Genomic DNA, 17,487 nt, shown 5'->3' on the forward strand with positions numbered 1-17,487 from the left:
GACCAGGCGACCCAGGCACTGAGCATAGGCCGCCCCCCCACCCCGATTTGCATACCTGTTTGTCTAGTGCCGGCCTGCCCACCTACAGTGCAAGAACGACACAGAATATCGTGTTGTCCAGGCCGGTATTCCAGTCCTCTGAGCAGTTCCCCCTCCCCCGCCCTGAAAAGAATAGAGCGCTACGTCTAGATTAAGACCGATCTTCCATTACCTTTGGGATTTTTATCAAATCTGGAATTCTCACCAATAATTGTTTTTCCACGGGGGGAGGTTCTACTGTCGATCAATAAAACTGTTCTGTCGGACAAACTTATTCATGTTCATCTATTCAGCATTTAGCATTTACCTCTTTAAAAAGTAGGAGGGAAGGAATGTTTGAGTAACAGGGCTTGGCTGGAAAGCAGAGCTGTGAGTTCCCTGGAAGAACACAGGGTAGCCGTGGCAGCGCAGAAATCTGGTGCTGGGTCTCCCCCTGCCCCACGTGTCCCGGTACCTGCTGAATTCCCGGGTGTTTTCTTGAACGGCCAGTGAGTGAGTGGCTTAGCCCATTTCCTCATCCAATGTCCACCGAGCGTTTGCTCCTGCAGAACATGGCTCCCGGGACACAGTGAGGAACAGGAAGGAGGGACCCTGGGTCCGTGCGGGGAAGACAGTGTCTTCATTCCACGGGCGGCTGCAGTGAGAGGCCACCAAGCGCCCGCCTTGATAGTTATAGGCTAAATGTTGCACACAGGGTGGAAGAATGGAGCCTCTGTTTCCAACTGGGAGGCGTTGGGACCCTGGCTCAGAGGGCGGCATGTGGACTGAGCCTGGAAGTATTCATGGGCCTGTGGGTAGGACACAGAAGGACAGACATTTCAGGGGGAAAATGCCGTGAGGAGACCATGGCGACGGGAGGCCACGTGTTTGTGGAAATTCGGGGCTTCGATGCAGGCTGAGTGACAAGTGTGTGCCACGTGAGCGGAGGTCACTGGCAGATAAGGGCCATGCATCGTAGAGACGGGCATGCTGAATGAGACAGAGAAGTTTCTCTTCACAGAAAATGGGGTGCGATTGAAGAGTTTCAGAAGGTGAAGGGGAGACTCTACTGTAGGGAAGAACCACAAAGTATTGTAAAAAGGGAGTTAGAAAAAAGGGATGCACATGCAGGGACATGGGACAGAAGGCCCCTGGGAGGTCCGGACAGGAGAGGGGAGGGCTCCGAGAGGGTGGTCACCACGGAGACGGAGTGGTGTGTGCATCTGCGGAACTTGCTCTGCAGTAGCCCCCCCAGGCGTTCACAGGTGCATGAGCAAGTCGCAGAGGTTCCAAGACCAGCAGATATCCCAAAGCATAGAACTGTCATGCAGACAAATGTCACAGACGAGGGACATATTTGGGGACAGGCTCTTGAGGTGGGGCCTGTGCAGGTGGATGGGTGGGGGGTGCAACCCGGAGAAGGGCTGGGGTCCATCTGTGAGTCACTGCTCGGCAGAAATGTTCTAGTCTCGAAAGTCAGCGGAATCCCTGGCACAACCTCAACCAACGAGAAGACAAACACAGCTCGAGCTTGAAGAACCTCTGTGTCATGTGGCAACTGGAGCCCAGACGGACTGGAAGGTGCCCCACCCGGCCAACTAGGAACGTCAAGACGTTAGGCTCAGACAGTCCAAGAGAAAACCACCTGTTTTTTCTCCTGTTGCAAGTGCTTTTCCTAATTCAAAACATGGGCAGAAACGGAGGAATTCAGAGAGAAACCCGACGTCACCCCATACCTCCGGGCACCTTACTCTTCCTCAGACTCAATACTCTGATGTTCAAACTGTAGCCACAGGAAGAACCAGGCGAGACAGTTCATGGCAAAGTAAAGGCACTATGCAGACGTCCCTCACCGGCCCATCAACACGGACAAGGCTGAGGTACAGTGGACGCGTCCTCTAGAGAATCGTTTCCCGAAATCAGTGACCTTTGCAGCAGTTATAAATACGCCATTTCAAAATTCTCCCACCCCATCCGTTGAAATGCTTCCTGCTGTTCCAGTTTCCCAAAGCAACAGTTAGGCTGAATTCAGACCCAAAGGCAGGGGGCTGCAGTTCAGCCGCGTCACCGACGGGTGTGAGAGCTTATTTCCAGTTTGCGTCTGCACACCCCTGCACTCACCCTCTGTTCCCACGCAAGCGAGAGAGCATTCTGGACGGACTTTGCAAAGGCATGGCCACTGCTTCAGGCTGGTGCTCCTTCTCTCCAGAAGATGCTGTGAGATGCAGCTGTGATGTTGGCTTTGATGCCATTGAGTGGACTATGTGATTCAGCTAGTTTTACGTTTCCTGTTAGTGCTATAGGACAGGGTGGAGCTTCATCATGTTTTCCTTGCAAGGAAAACTCCCGGGGAAATCAAGAAAACTCCCGGGGAAATCAAGGAGAGCAGCCTGGGAACCATGTGTGAATGACCTTAGAATAGTTCATACAACGGAGTTACTCAATGGGAAAACTCGTTAGGAGTGCTGCCTCGTGGGAATGCCATGTTAACCTCAAGACATGTAGCCTGGTAACGAATGCACGTAAGGAAATTGCCTTTGAGATCACTGGGGGGGGGGGGAACCTTGTTCAGAATCAGGCATCAATTTATATTTTCTATCAGTTTATTGATTTTTCAGAGACAGAGAGAGATGTCAATTTGTTGTTCTACTTATTTATGCATTCACTGGTTGCTTCTCACACATGCCCCGACTGGGGATCGAACCCACAACCTTGGCATATGAGGACGAGGCTCTAACCCACTGAGCTACCCAGCCAGGGTCTGACTCAGGAGTCAAGTTAGACCCTCTTTAAATAGTGAGAAAGCTAATAGAGAAAGGGCGGAGACTCTTTTGAAATGTGATGGTCTGAGCTCGGTGTCAGATGATTTCAAATGGCAAAGGTTGTCACGGAGGAGCCACTTTTAGGAAAGCAAGTTGTGCATCCTGGTCATCAGGTGAGACCTGGTGATAGTTCCTCCTCCCGCCCTTGCACCTCAGCGTGTGTCCCACGCAGGTGGCTGTCATGCCAGCGGTCCTCTTGCAGGTGTGCCCCTGAAGCCCAGGAAGGAGTTACGGTTTACAGAGCTGCAGACCGGAGAGCTGGAGATTAAGTGGTCCTCAAAGTTCAATATTTCCATCGAGCCTGTGACCTACGTGGTACAGAGGCGGTGGAATTACGGGATCCATCCCAGCGAAGACGACGCTACGCCCTGGCAGACGGTGGCGCAGGTGAGTGCCTTGTCCACGGTTCTGGGAGGTCCTGTGCACCGTACACCCGCAGACAGGAACCTAGAGAGCGGCACGTCAGCCAGAGTGGCCTGGAATAACGCCCGTGTGGGCCTCTCGTGTGTCTGCGGAAGACAGCACCACCCCTGTAGACAGAACCCAATACATCTAGAGACTCGCCTATCGGCGTGCTTGCTCAAACGGAGATAATTTCCTAATCTGAGCCTTTGCATTTATTTCGGCCAAGAGCTGGAGATAAGGAAATGCAGCCCACTTAGGCCTAGTTAGTGGGGTATTTGATCATGGAAAGGACTGCCTCCCTTCCTCCTAAGGTGAGCCCTGATTCCACGCAAGGACGTGAGTGGCATGGGTGAGATTCATGTCACAAACGAGTTAGTGGGAAGGAGCCGGCAGCTCACACACCTCTGCCAAAGGCTTCCCTTGGGTCTCGGTCAGCTGGCAACCTGATCCGCAGCACCCCACCGTCACCCCACCGGCGCCGCTTCCTCTCTGTTCGGTGGGGAGAAAAGCAAAATATTGTCTTTCTTTTAAAGAGCTGTTAAGTGGACTACCAGCTGCAAGGGAACCACAGGAGACCGGGAAACAATAAATTCTCCGCACGAAGCTGCTTAATGCTTCTCAACAACGCAAATACTTTCTCCACATGGGCCTCTGCCCGGAAATGTCCCACACCCTTTTCCTCCGAGGATTACATCCCCATGCCTGTTTCTCAGGAAATAGAAAATAAATTTTAGTATTCAGCTATTTAGGATAGGAATTGGGTCCTTTTATGAATAAGACTATCCCCCCAAAAGGATAAACACTAAAATAATTTAAAGACCCCAAGATAAATGAGAAGTTGGGTGTAAAAGAAACATTCAGTTAGGAGGAAAAAAAAACAGGTCAAATAAACTTAGTAATTCTATATGTACTATAAGTAAAAGAAAAAAATTGCTTTAGTAAAACAGAGATGCTCAGAATTCAGCCTAAAGTTCTATTTGATTTTCGTGGTATACTCCCTTAAGCAATGGTACAATATCATCTGTACATTTCTAAATTATTTTAAGACTTATGAAAGTAACTGATGGTATCTCTTTCATCCCTTGTGTTTTTAGAGAGAGGAAGAAAATCCGAAAGTATTACGTTATCCTTTTCTTTTTTCATAATTAGCACATGTCATACTTTCTTCCTTTGGCGGCTAAATGCTGTGGATATCATGCTGACTGTAGTCTTTAAACTTGAGGCTGAAACTCTGAATGAGGCGGAAGGCCGCGTTTAAGGGTTCATATTCTCTCTTTGGTCCTGGAAGTGTTTAGCTTCCTTTACATATGAAAGCCAATGGGACGTTGATCCCTTTCGGTAAGTTACCGCACGCTGAGAGAGGGTGTAACTCGATTCCACTCCTCATTTTCATCCGCTGAGTTCAGCACTGGCATCACTGAGCAGCAAAGAGAGCAAAACCCATCGATCATCCACTTCCATCTTTGGACTTTTTATTGGACAAAGATATATGGACACACCTTGCCTTTCTTACATGACATACTCAAATTTAAAAAAAATGGTTGGGTTGCAATGCAGTCCCAGCAAGCGTTAGCGTTGAAGTGCCTGGCTGCTCGTGCCTGTGTCCCGAGTTATATTAGCCATTCCAGCTACAGAAGCACTTTCCCTGGGTCTATTTCCTTGTCTCGAATGCCATGGCGAGCTCACATGTATATTCATTCGCTCCTGTGAATATTGACTGATATTCACAGTCAATTCACAGAAGTGACTGATTCAGTCCCTCAAAGGCTGTGTGTAGGCTCCAGATTTGAAAATAGCCTGAGCTTTTGTCAAAAGGGTTTGACTTGCAGGGATCCCTGCGTCTTCCACGCTTCGGGGTGCAATGTCTGTGGACAGAACAGGGCGACTGAAACTTTCCCCAGAAGTTCTCTGAGTGCTCATGGCTGTCCTCACACTGAGCATGGGGCCCCTCCTCTGGAAGGGGGAGGTCAAGGCTCATTTGCCTTGGCTGATGAGCGAATGTATTTTTCAAACTGATGCCACTGATGGGTCCGGATAAAAGGGTTCTCTGTGCTTCGTGTCATTCCCCCAGACCACGGATGAGCGGGTGCAGCTGACTGACATCCGGCCCAGCAGGTGGTACCAGTTCCGGCTGGCTGCGGTCAACGTGCACGGCACCCGGGGCTTCACGGCGCCGAGCAAACACTTCCGCTCCTCCAGAGGTCAGTCTCTAGTCCTGCCCGCCCTCCCCTCCCTGCCGGCACCTGCGGAACAGACTCATCCTGCCCCTGTGTCCTTAGTTACGGTTGGCCCGCCTGGGGCTTTGCTGTTCCTAGCAAATGCGACCAGATGTGTTGGAAGGCGCCACGGGAATTTATGCTCAAGGATGTTGCAGAAGATGATAGGAAGGGGTCTTGTCAGCTTTGCCATGGTGGTTTTCCACTGTCAACTCCTGCCGAGTCTTTGCCTCAAGGTAGTCTGTGTCAAGCACTCTTCCACTCATTTTGGGAGAGAAAGGTTTAGTTCGGGCTATGGGACATTATGCTATGCAGCTTTTCTCGAAATGATGGTTCCATTGCGTGTGAATTAATCTCTGCTATGTCATTGCATCCAGAACTGGAGCCCCCCGGGGCCACGTTATAGCTATTACTTTGGTTAGTTCCCACTCCCTTGGTACTTTAAACCTCCGTGGAATCTGATAAATGTCTGTTCCATTAGCCTGTGATCGTAATGGTGCCTCCAGGTTTACTTCTCCCCTTGTGTCAGATGACCGTGAGCCCTCTGCACGCGCCATCCCCCTGCTCAGCTAACCATGAAGACGGGGTTTCGGAGACGTAGATGAATGCACGTGTTCACTCTCTCGTCGGCAGCTAGCCTCTCGCCCGGACGCTGACTCAGCTTTGTTGGAAACAAAATGCATCGCGATATTAGTGAACACAGTGAGAACAACATCAGCCCTATGTCTGTGGTTGTGGAGGGTTTCAGCCGGCTGCTCTGAGTGGCCATGTGTATGCTGTGATTGGAAGAATGGGTGTGGTCCAGCCCGTCGATCCATTTCTCACTGCGCGACATTGCCACCCCTTTCTCTGCGTAGCCGTATGTCTCAGGCAGACAAACCGCAATCAGAATAATGTAGTAGCTGGGCTCTACTGCAGAGTATATAGTGGATTTTTAACTCTTTTTGACAAAGGACAAAGGAAAGGCACCTACTCCCCTGCCCGGGCCAATACATTGAGCACGCTCTAAGATGAAATTACAAATAAAGGCGTCCGGCCTTGTTTCAAGACGACCTCTGCAGGTGGCGTGACGATTTGGAGAGGCACGCGAAAGAAATAATTAACAGCGGTTCGGGGGCTGGGATCTGCAAGGCTTGAGAGCCCTTCACCTCCAGCTTCACGGTTTACGCACGACCCAGGCGCACTGTCGTCAGAAGGGTTGCCATCTGCAGTGCCTGCAGGGTGTGGTCCGCGCCCTCGGGTCAAGGCTGAGCATTCAGCCCTCGGGTAACCGTAGTGCGTGGCCTCTGCAGCAGATGGGGACACCTCCAACGGTCGGGTGGGATTGGGCCGAAGCTCGCAGATCATGCCCAGGGCTCATGTTGCAGCGGCTCACTGCCTGCAAGGCCTCCGTTCCGGGGAAGCGGCCAGGCCATGCTGGCTCCATCCTTCCTGTTATATCTGAGCACCTTCTAGAACAAGAGCTGCCACCTGCGATGTTACATGGGCTTTGACTGAATGAAAACGCACCATTTTCTGAAACTTCGTGGTCACCATTAAAATGTTCTACTTTCTGCTTTTACACATCTGTCCGACACGGAGACTCCCAGACTTTCATTCTCGTGCTTCTTGCCAACCAAAAATGCCTGCTCAGCCCTGGCCCGGGCTGGGGGTAGAGTCGGCTACAAACAGGGTGGTATCAGCTGTGCATTCCCGGCAGAAGTTTTGGTCAGCACCAGTGTGGGGGAGGAAGGCAGGGGGCCCCTCCCAAAGCCAGGGCTGGTGAAAGCAGGAAGTAGACCAACCGTTTCCTAACCTCTTACTGGTACCTGCCGTGCTTCCAAACACGGCACATTTTTATCTAATAAAAGCCCATTTATTCCTGCTGTGCGCCAGAAGCACATCGATAGCAGTTCTAAGGCTCCTGGTGGTTTCAAATTGCTTTAAGAAAGAGTTAGCGCTTCGAAAGTAATTCTCTGCCCAAGGGGTAGGCAATTATCTGTGTATTTGAGTTGGGTAGGGGACCTGCTTCCATCACCAAAGACGGAGTCCAAAAAGGGGAAGGGGGTTTTTCCACCTACCATGAACACCTCTGAAAATAAACCTAAAATTAAGTAGAAAAAGAAAAAGCACTCGGCGAAATGGGTTTCATTAAGTTTAGGCTCGCTGCCTGGTATTCATGGGCTATCGTCTTGATTTTCAAGGAAAACCCAAAATTCTTGTAATTCTCTTCTTCATGGTGATGTATAAATACAAAATTAGCCTGTGGTTGGCCAGAATGGATTGGCTACTAAGTCAGTTAATTTCCTTTTAACACCTTTACTTTTTCAAAACTTAATCCTAACACCTTCAAAGACTTATTTTTAGAGAAACTGGTGAGTTGTTCGTAGATTGGTAGCTCACTTTCATGCTTTTTCTTTTCGAGATGAATACCATTTTTGGATATATTTTTATTGCTAACCCTTACCTCACCCCAGGGGAAAAAAACCGCATGATTGTAGAATGGAGAAAATCAGTTATTTTTGCTGGCAGTGAAAAGGCCAGAGGTTGGGATAATTTCAACACTCACTTACTTACATTCTCTATATTGCCTTTGACCCTGTGCTGGAGAAGGAAAATTGGCTTCAGCGTTAAGGAATTGAAATGACCAGTCCTGTCACGGACGAATGTAGAAATGTTCCTTTCTACTCATTGCCCCCTTACGCACAAAGGGAAGCAATGGTCCCTCGTGCTCAATCACCGTCCCCGGGTTCTCCTGGGAGAAGGGCTCTCCGAGCCACACAGCCTGCCAGGTCCCGAGGCCTCATGGCCCTGTTCCACACAGGTGGGGCAGGCCCTCGGCAGCATTGGAACACACAGCGTAGAGCTGTCTGTATTTGCAAGGATGTGGGCATGTGGAGTTGCCCCCTCACGACAGACCCCAAAGCCCATGCAGGCGACAGCGTGGAGGGCGGGGGTGGAGGGATGGAGCAAAAAGGACAGAGAACTCGGGGGCATGGACAATAGTGTGGTGACTGCAGGAGGGCGTGGGGCAAAAGGGGGCTAAAGGGTAATGAAAAAATTCCAATTTAAATGCCATTTAAATGATTTGCATGCACTGTATCCTTTTCTCTTCTTTATAACGGTTGCTGTCCGCCTCGTTCCTTGCTCACTACTCAGCTCCGTCCAGGGGCAGGGGTGGTTTCCGTGGTCAACAGGCACAGTTGTCTGCCAGCCTGCAGGGGCCCGCCTGCCAGTCAGCGTGGGGATTTCTGCCTGCACGGGATAGGCAGGGGTGCTCCGGGATGGGCAGGGGCGCCCCTTTCCCGTGAGACTTCCCCCCAGTGCAGGTGTAGGTCCCGCCCTTCTCCCAGGGGGACAAGTGCTCTCGCTGGTCACCTGACTCACCCTGGGCTGCAAGTCATTCCATCCTGCCGAACCTGCCTTTGTCACTCACGGCATCGACCACAAAAGCTTCAGGGACAGAGCGTTCAGTCTGTCAGAAACCTCAACGTTCCGTCTTCCTTGGCCGAAAGCACAGCAGACGATGATGCCTCGAGGCCACTACTCTCGTGCAAGGCTAGCGTGGATGCGTGTGCCGATCTTTGGTGTCTTGCACCGGACATCACGCAGACGGAATCTGAGTGGGAGCTAAGGCAGCCTTCCTGCGTCCGTCACCATGGAAAGTGCGCTTGTTTTCCGAAGTGTGTTTCTGCAAATAATGGCAAACCTCGTGAACAGGGAGCCAGTGCAGCCAAACGGAGACAAAGGCTGGGGTTTCAGCCGCGGATGGAGCGGTGGGGAGACCATAGGTTGTGGGATGTCAATCTGACCCTCACACCCCACACTCTTGCACCGTGAATCATCCGAGGAACCTCGACCTCCCGATTGGTAAAATGGGAACAGAATGCTGATGTAATCCCCCACGCCGACTGTCCGTTTTTAAAGTCAGAAAGTAACAGAGCCCCGCCAAGTTTCAAAAAGCTCATAGCATCACCGCTTTTCAAAGACTCTGCGTCTGGGGTTGACGACTGACGGCCGTGTTCCACATTTTGCCTGCTGTCTGTTATCACCGATAAAGTTTTATTGGCACACAGGCACGGTCGTGTGTCTAGGGCTGCTCCTGAGCCCCAGCAGCGGAGGGAGGAGCTACAGCAGCGACCATGGCGTGCATAGCCATGTCCCCTGTACGTCTTGGTCGCCACCGGAAGGTTCCAAACGTTGACTAAGAATCTCTTGTCACGTCACGCGCCTGGATTAGCCACTTAACGGGAAGAGCAACTATGAGATGTTCTCGTTTTTAAACCTTAAGCAGCCAGCCCACCCCACCCTCCACTCCTTACAGGAGGTGTGTCCAGAAATTATCCAGCCACGTGCCATGAAAAATACATTTTTGAAGAAGATACAAGAGACATTGTACGTAGGACAATGATGCCTCAGACCCCATCGAAGGAGGCACCTTGGGACCTCACACAGGTCTCCCGATCGCCATCAGCTGCCCCGTCATATTTTCCTGAATCTCATGGATGGTCTGAAATCTCTTCCCTTTCAAAGGAGATTTTAGTTTCGGGAAAAGGCAGAAGTCACAGGGCCCCAAATCTGGTCTGTAGTGGGGCTGAGTTACGTGGGTGATTTGATGTTTCACCCAAATTCTCTGCACGAGATGTAATGCATGAGCGGGCATGTTGTCGTGATGAAGCTGCCAATCACCACTTGCCCATAGCTGCGGCCTTCTGAACCATCTGAATATTTTTTTTAGAGGAACGTTCAAGCTTAACGCAAAGTTGGATGCAGATGTGTTGCTCTGCTCGCTCAGTCATTTTGAACGAGACGGCCACACAGTACACATGCTCACTCAGTGGCATCTACCGCCCCCACTGACTAGTACAGTGAAGTCATCACTGTTCACACATGTGTGTTCCAGTCCACTCTCCTTGGCTGCCAGGTTACACCGATGTCACGCACACCGTTCTCCTTATATTAACAATGAGTGGACTTCCTTCCGGACAGAGCTCATTGTATCTTAGACAAAAGCAAGAGACTTTGGAAAAGAATTCATGTTTCCCTCATTCCAAAAACGCAAGTGCCCTGAGTGTGAAAATGTGGGCATTTTCCCTTCAGTCTGTGTCACGTGTGCCCAGGGAGCTGTGGCTCGGCTGCGTCTCTGCTGCCGGTGGCACTACCATTGGAGTCAGTGATGGCGTTTTCCTGGGGCCTCGCAACCATTGGGAACCCCTTGTGGTGAGCAGCACCCACACCTGCTCCACCAGTGCACAAACATGACGCAAAGACCCTCCAGCTCTACTCACAGCTACTCATCTTTGTACGTGTACTTAAGAGGAGATGGGCGGCGTAATAATCCCAGGACCTAATCTCTCTCTCTCGACAGCCGAGGAGGCTTCGGTTTACGCAGCAGGCTGGAAATGGTGAGGTTGCAAAAATGGACGGTACCCGTGCGTCATCCGATGTGCACCACGGACAAAACAGGGCTTGCTTCTGCTGCTGTCTGCCACTCCCACCCACTAACATAAAACAGTTCCTTACGTAACCGGCATCTCTTTTCCTCTGCACAGTTTCCAAAGGCGAGGCTACCCTGCCCGCCTGTTGAATACCAACCAACTGAACTCCGATTTTACTATGTTTTATAGAAAGGTGTCCGTTTCGGCACCAGGCTAATTGGCTGGGTCGTCGCGGTGTGGAAATGCCTAGAAGGGTCTTCTGTATATTCACTGGAGGCTGAAAGGGGGATCTTACTTCCCGCTTGCCTGCAGCCGTGGAACCCGGGAAGGGCAGCGCTCCACGCGGGCACCCTGCGAGAGACGCCCTGGGTCCTCACACATTTCTCTCCCCCCTGGGACTGCAGACCCGTCCGCCCCTCCAGCTCCGGCCAACCTGCGGCTCGCCAACGCCAGCACCCACAGCGATGGGACCGTGACCGTGACCCTGGTGTGGGACGTGCCTGAGGAAGCAGACGTCCCCGTGCATCACTACAAAGTGTTCTGGAGCTGGACCGTCAGCAGCAAGTCCCTCGTCCCGACGAAAAAGAAGCGGAGGAAGACTACGGATGGGGTAAGTGAGAGCTGGGAGGAAGGGGGGTGTCTTCTTGCAGGAGAGGGGGGCCCTCGACCTCCAGGCAGAGGGTCCGAGCTGGGGCGTCTGCGGAGCTAAGACAGGGGGTGGATGGCAGGCAGGGCCCACCCTTCTCATTTGGAGCCAGGAAGGTCCAGGACGGAGCACTGTGCCAACTGTTTGTTTGGCCTTTGAAACCCACTGAATGGGGTCCTTTGACCTACTCACGTCCGAAAGGCAGTCTCGACTCCAGAAACAAAAGGAATAAAACTTACCTTCATCTCATGTGCCTGGTCACAGAGAAGGATACACAGTATCCCTCACATGTAGGTCTGTTGATTTCGTTTATGGGAGAGCCCTTGAAATCGACGAGCGGACCTGCCTGGTTTCTCTGTTGCGGGTGTTTTCATTGTAACTAATGAGCAGGTCAGGAAAGAGCGTAGGAAATGCGCGTTCGAAAACATGTTTCTCTCACCGATGAAAAGAACGTGCAAAGCTGTCTTCCCCAGGGGCTGAGGAATAAAATCTCCGCGGCAGCCCTTTCTGCAGGGAGATGTCAGGGTAGCGAACATTTGGTGTCCTACGGAACGCTCGGCGTGTGAGGGGTGAATTGGATTCCTCTCGGTACACACTCTTCTATCGTGTTGTGCTAGAACTGACCTAATACACCTTCTCCCCGAATTTCTGAAGTTCAACTTTGTAAGTAAGTAAATGTTGGAAAATGTTTCAAAAAAGGATAGCCAAAACAATTTTTTTTTTTTGGAACTGAAGATTCCATGACTGTGCCTTTCAGAATTATAAACTACGTCTCCAAAAGGCGTCATTGATATTTAGCTGTGATCCTGTTTGGGTTTTATTTTTAAGAAACTCACACGCAGTTGTATCTTTGATGGACTTTGCCGCACATAACAGTTGGTAACATACGCTGGTCTCGAAAGAGATTCCTTCCTGCCATCACAAGAGTCTATATATTCATTGATTTGAGAGAGAGAGATTTGTTGTCTCACGTATGCATTTACCGGTTGATTCTTGTATGTGCCCTGCTGACTGGGAATTGAACCTGCCACCTTGGTGTATTGGGATGACACGCTAGCCCACTGAGCTGCCCGGCCAGGGCCACCATCAAAGGAATTTAAAGATACAACATGATGAAATACTGCCACATTGCACGTGTATTACTAACCAAGCAAGATCAAGAAATCAGTGGGGAAGTTTGCAGTCTATGGCTATGATATTCCAATGAGATAAGAACGAACAGCAAATTTAACTTGAATTGATTTGGTAACGGTGCAGAGGAGCATAAACCATCGACCACTACCTCACGGAGGACCTATGTTGCGACCCAGAACAGGCAGGCTGCTACAGGTCGCGGGAATCACTGACGTTCCCAACACTGACGTTTCGCTAACTGAGAATTGGGGTTAGAAATGGGAAAAACGCCAAAGAATTTGAGGAATGATGGCATTTTCTTCCTGGGCATCAATGGCTTCTCGTTTCCTAAGATATCATCCTGATATCCTTGGTGACCACGGGGACAGTTTTCCAGGAAATGCTGTTTCTAAAGTGGGTTTTAGTTTGCTCGTTTGAAGGGTGCAGTTCACAGAGAGGGATACACCATCCAACCAGAAACCTCAGCCGAAGGGGGTGGGGGTTGGCCCCATTCACGGGGGGTGCCGGAGCTTAAAACACAAAGAAAATCGGGTGCGTGCTGGTGTGAGCAGAGATCACGGCAGGCAAGCATTAAAACATGTTGTCGGGCTGATGCTTTCCTTCAACACTTGGTGGACGTTTACTTGTAGGAGATTTGAAGTTAATACCAAAGTTTTACACTGAATCCCATTTGTAACGTTCCCAGGAAGGGGCCAAGCCGAGCCTCTGTGAGTTCATTTCAGACAGGCCCCTGTTCTCTGTGAGGTGGGCCCTGGAAACGGGCACCCTCCGAATGAGTCACTGCCTGTGCCACTCGAGAGGGTTGGAAACACAATTTGCAAAAACCATGGTGTGGTCTTCCCGTGAAACTTATTTTGAGCCGGAGCTAAACGGGGTTTTCAGTTCTTCAGCACAAGCCACGGGTGAGCTTAGAGAAGGAGAAGCCAGCAGGGAGAGGAGCCGGGGTGCCTGGGGGTGACTGCTGAAGGGTGGGGTGTCTGTCCTCCCTTTGCAGACTCAGAGCTCGGTGGTCCTGGACAGGCTGCAGCCGGACTGCGAGTACACGGCGGAGCTGCAGGCCATCGCCTACTGGGGCCAGACGCGCCTCAAGAGTGCCAAGGTCGCCCTGCGCTTCACCCCCACACACGCGGCGCGCACCGGTAAGTGCCTTCCGGTTCACCCGTTTCCACGTAGCCAGCCACGGGGCAGTGGGCAGTTCGGGAGAGGGGGTGCTTTATGTGGAAGCTTCACGCAGCCGATCCTCTCACCCTGAGTGCGCACCTGCGTGCAAACACACACACACACGCACACACACACACACACACACACTCCAGCATGCCAGCACTAAACTTATATCCATCTGCGCCTTCAAAGTCCCTGACCTTGAACCTGGGAGACGGACTTGTGAACACGATTCCACAGGGACCAGAGCATGCCATACCCCAAACTCTTCCTTCTCTCCCCCACCAGTTCCTGCCCCAGGTGCCCCCGCCCCACGTGGCTCCGCCGTGAGCCCTTCTGCTGCCGCCAAATGCAAGGGCCATTCGCCACCTTGTCCTTCCTTTTTCTCCTAAATCCCGTTCTTGGTGCCTCAGTTCACGTTCTGTGTGGGACCTGCCCTGTCCTGTCCCTTTCAGGCCACCGTCCCCTCTTTCTTAATAAAACTGGAATACCCTCTGAACCGGTAGCTCCGTCCCCACTCTTTCTCCAAAGCTCAGTGAGCACACACAGCCCCATGAGCTTGGCTCACTGAACCCTTCTCCTCCCATCCTGTCAGCTGCGATTAGGGACCTTTCGCCCTCACCTCAACCCATCATGTGCACGGATGAAAGGAAACTAAAAACCGGAGCCGTGGCACCCAGTCCCTGTCAGAACACACACCGCTCGGGCCTCGGGGGGCCTGCGGAAGGGGCCCCCTTTGCACAGCGGCACGCCGGATGGAGCTGGGCACGCGTCAGGGTTTTACAGCCGCGTGGTGACACACAGTCTCATAAACGGAAGGATACGACTTGGACAAGGACGCTCTGTACTTCATGAGGAACCAACTGGAAATGAGGAGTAATTACAACTTTATGGCCTGAGCAAGGGAAATTATACGTTATAGGAGGCAGAGCCGTAAATGCCAGCGTAGAAATGACTGTTTGAATTACGCCCCTCCAGGTGTGCCGGCCGCGGGTAGATGTTTTACTAGTAAATAGTGCTGTGTGGCAAAGGCTGGGCGTCCAGGTGCTTTTACGAAACGGTGCCTCGAGGGAAGAAACGCCCAGCACTGTCTTTGCAGAAACGCACCTTGCTTTTTGGGAGGCGAGAGGGGTATTCCCACAGTTCACAGGTGTCAAGGGTTTCACAGTTGCCCCATGTAACCAGAATGTTCTTCTACCTCTGCCAAGTAAAAACGGCCAGGACAGAAAATAGCGTGCGTCTCTCGATCTGTAAATGTTATCAAAATTCTGACATCTGAAAAAATAGCAGAGTAACTCGATTCCGTGAACTCTTCGGACTATTAAAGCGTCCAGCGTCCACGCCAGCACCCTGCTCTGCGTCCGGCCAGTGCGCGGGCTCCTTACAGGTGGGACACGCTGCCTGTCCTGAGGGGTAGCTGGAAATATTGTGATTCAGAATCATTCATATGTGTGTGACCTTTGCTGTGCTTTTGGACCACAAGCTCCAAAAACACTCAGAATTTCCTGTTGGACAGGGACAAAGGTGCCTTCTGTTGTGTGAATGAGGTGACATCGTGAGGCAAGAAAGATGGGAGCGGGTGGCCCCGCCGTGGGGTTAGAGGGTTGGCACTTTCAGTCCCTGCCCCCTACTACATTCTGGGGAGCCAAGAGGGGCTGGATGTTGGGTGGAATCTCCAAGGACCAAGGTTAATAATACCTATGTCTTGAAGTCCCCATGAGAAGGACAGGACAGGGTCGGGGCTGGTGAGCACATGAGATTTGGGGCGAGTGGGGTGCCCGAGGTGGGCACGGGGCTTTGCCACCCATCTGCCCCTTCCCACACTCCTTGCCCCATGCGCCTCTTCCACCTGGCCACTCCTGAGCTCTCTGCTGTGTAATAAAGATACGTGTTTCTCTGAGCTCTGTGAGGTGGTCCAGTGCATTGCTAGAGCCCGAGGAAGGGCCCGGGGACCTGTGATCTACGTGGCCTGTCTGTCACCGTCCCAGCTGTAGCCTGGACTGGGAAGTGTTGTCTCAAGGGCGTGGGGCGGGGGAGGCAGCCTTGGGGGTGGAGCTTTTCCCCAGGATGCCTGCTGTCCCTGCAGCAGCAGCAACGGGTGAGGGGAACCCCTGGAGTCCCAGCTGGTGCCGGGGACTCGCGCGGCCGTGTGGGCCAGACCCCTGAGGCACACTTCATTTGGGCAAAGAACCCTCCACCCTAACAAATGTTTCTCAGTTACGCAAACATCCATGTGAACTAGGTAACCTACCGTATTCTAAACGTGAACCTGACGAATGGAGGCATCCACTTGCTTTCAGTGAGATCCCGGATGGGGGGTTGAAGGAAGTGTCCCTGGAAGGAAGAGCAGGTGGCTGATGCAGTTTTGCCCCGGGCCTCAGTTTCCCCAGAGGGATGCTGCCTCACACCCGCTTGGGCATCGTCCTCACCCCCATCCGTCCTCATGTGTCCCTCTCCCTCCCCGCATCCCAAAGGGGAACCGCTCGGCTGCATCAGAAAAGTTTCCATAACCCATTTCTTATCAGTGTACCCCACCAGCCCAGTTTACCCAGCTCTCTCTCCAAGGGCCGCCGGGAATTCCGGAAGCACAAGGGTGTTACGCCCCAGGGAAGGCTTTCTAAGCACGCAATTGCAACACCAGGCCGTGGGGAAGGCAGCGGTTTGAGACCAGGGGGCCTGTGTTCCTATCCTTAACACTGACCCTACACACCGCCACCTGGCTTCTAACAGGACGCAGCATGCGGTGACAGAGGAACAGAGCTGGCCCGGGGCACGAGCTGGCCCTGGGATGCTGTCCCTGCTTTGTGACTCTGGACACGAGTCTCAGTGTTGTTGGCTCTTGAACATGGGCATGCTAATTCCTCTATTTCCAGCATCCGCAAATAGCAGCCTACAGGCTACATCCAGCTCCTCCTTCTACTTTTGTAAATAAAATGTGAGTGGCACACGGCACCCTCACTGGTGGCTGCTTTTGGGCTGTCCCGACAGTTGGGGCGTTGGCAGAGACTGTGCGACCACACAGCCTAAAACGTGTGTGCTCCAGCCGTCCCCGAGCAGTGTGCGGAGCCCCGCTCTGTGTTCTTCCAACGACTGCGTGAGTTTGCAGGCGATGCGGGCAGAGCCCCGGGTACACATCAAAGACCAGCAGGAGCACACCCAGAGAGCAGCAGCGTTATGACCTCCGCTGCAACCAAGGAAAAGGCACCGCAGCAGACAACCACGCCGGCACCCGAGGCAAGGGATTAGCGTGCAAATCACTCAACAGCCCAGGCAAGTATTTGGTGACGGCTTTAGACACATCCCTCCGCGGATGTCTTCGTTATTTCATGCCGTAGGTAACGTATCAAGCCACTGCTCTGCGGGTGTCCCTGAGCAAGGCAGTGGGCATCCTAGGCAGATAGAAATAAATCCTCTCCTGCGTCGTTGGAAGGACAAATTAAAGGGGAAGACAGTAATTTCAAACTGGGGAGACATACAAGTGCTGCAGACGGCTTTCCTTCCCTTGACCTTGGACTGTCAGCGGGGACGGCGTCCCAGAAGTTTGGCAGGACAGAGAGTGCTCCAGCCCCCGGAAGCAGCGCTGAACACCGTGAGCCAAAGGGATAGGAAATGGCATTCTCCAGAGGCCCAGTGATCTCAGCAATGGAGAATGTCACAAACGGGAGAGA

General features: G+C 52.2%; 1 protein-coding gene across 1 annotated transcript in view; it reads left to right on the plus strand.

Moving 5' to 3' along the window:
• Nucleotides 1–17,487, plus strand: part of ANOS1 (anosmin 1) — a 105,760-nt gene that overhangs the window by 78,512 nt on the left and 9,761 nt on the right. Inside the window, exons 5-8 of the mRNA XM_071220246.1 lie at nt 3,043–3,227; nt 5,317–5,446; nt 11,283–11,488; nt 13,653–13,797. Coding sequence (XP_071076347.1) covers nt 3,043–3,227; nt 5,317–5,446; nt 11,283–11,488; nt 13,653–13,797 — 666 coding nt within the window. The remainder of the gene's footprint in view (nt 1–3,042; nt 3,228–5,316; nt 5,447–11,282; nt 11,489–13,652; nt 13,798–17,487) is intronic.

This window comes from Desmodus rotundus, chromosome X (assembly GCF_022682495.2).
Source record: "Desmodus rotundus isolate HL8 chromosome X, HLdesRot8A.1, whole genome shotgun sequence".
Classification (NCBI taxonomy): domain Eukaryota; kingdom Metazoa; phylum Chordata; class Mammalia; order Chiroptera; family Phyllostomidae; genus Desmodus; species Desmodus rotundus.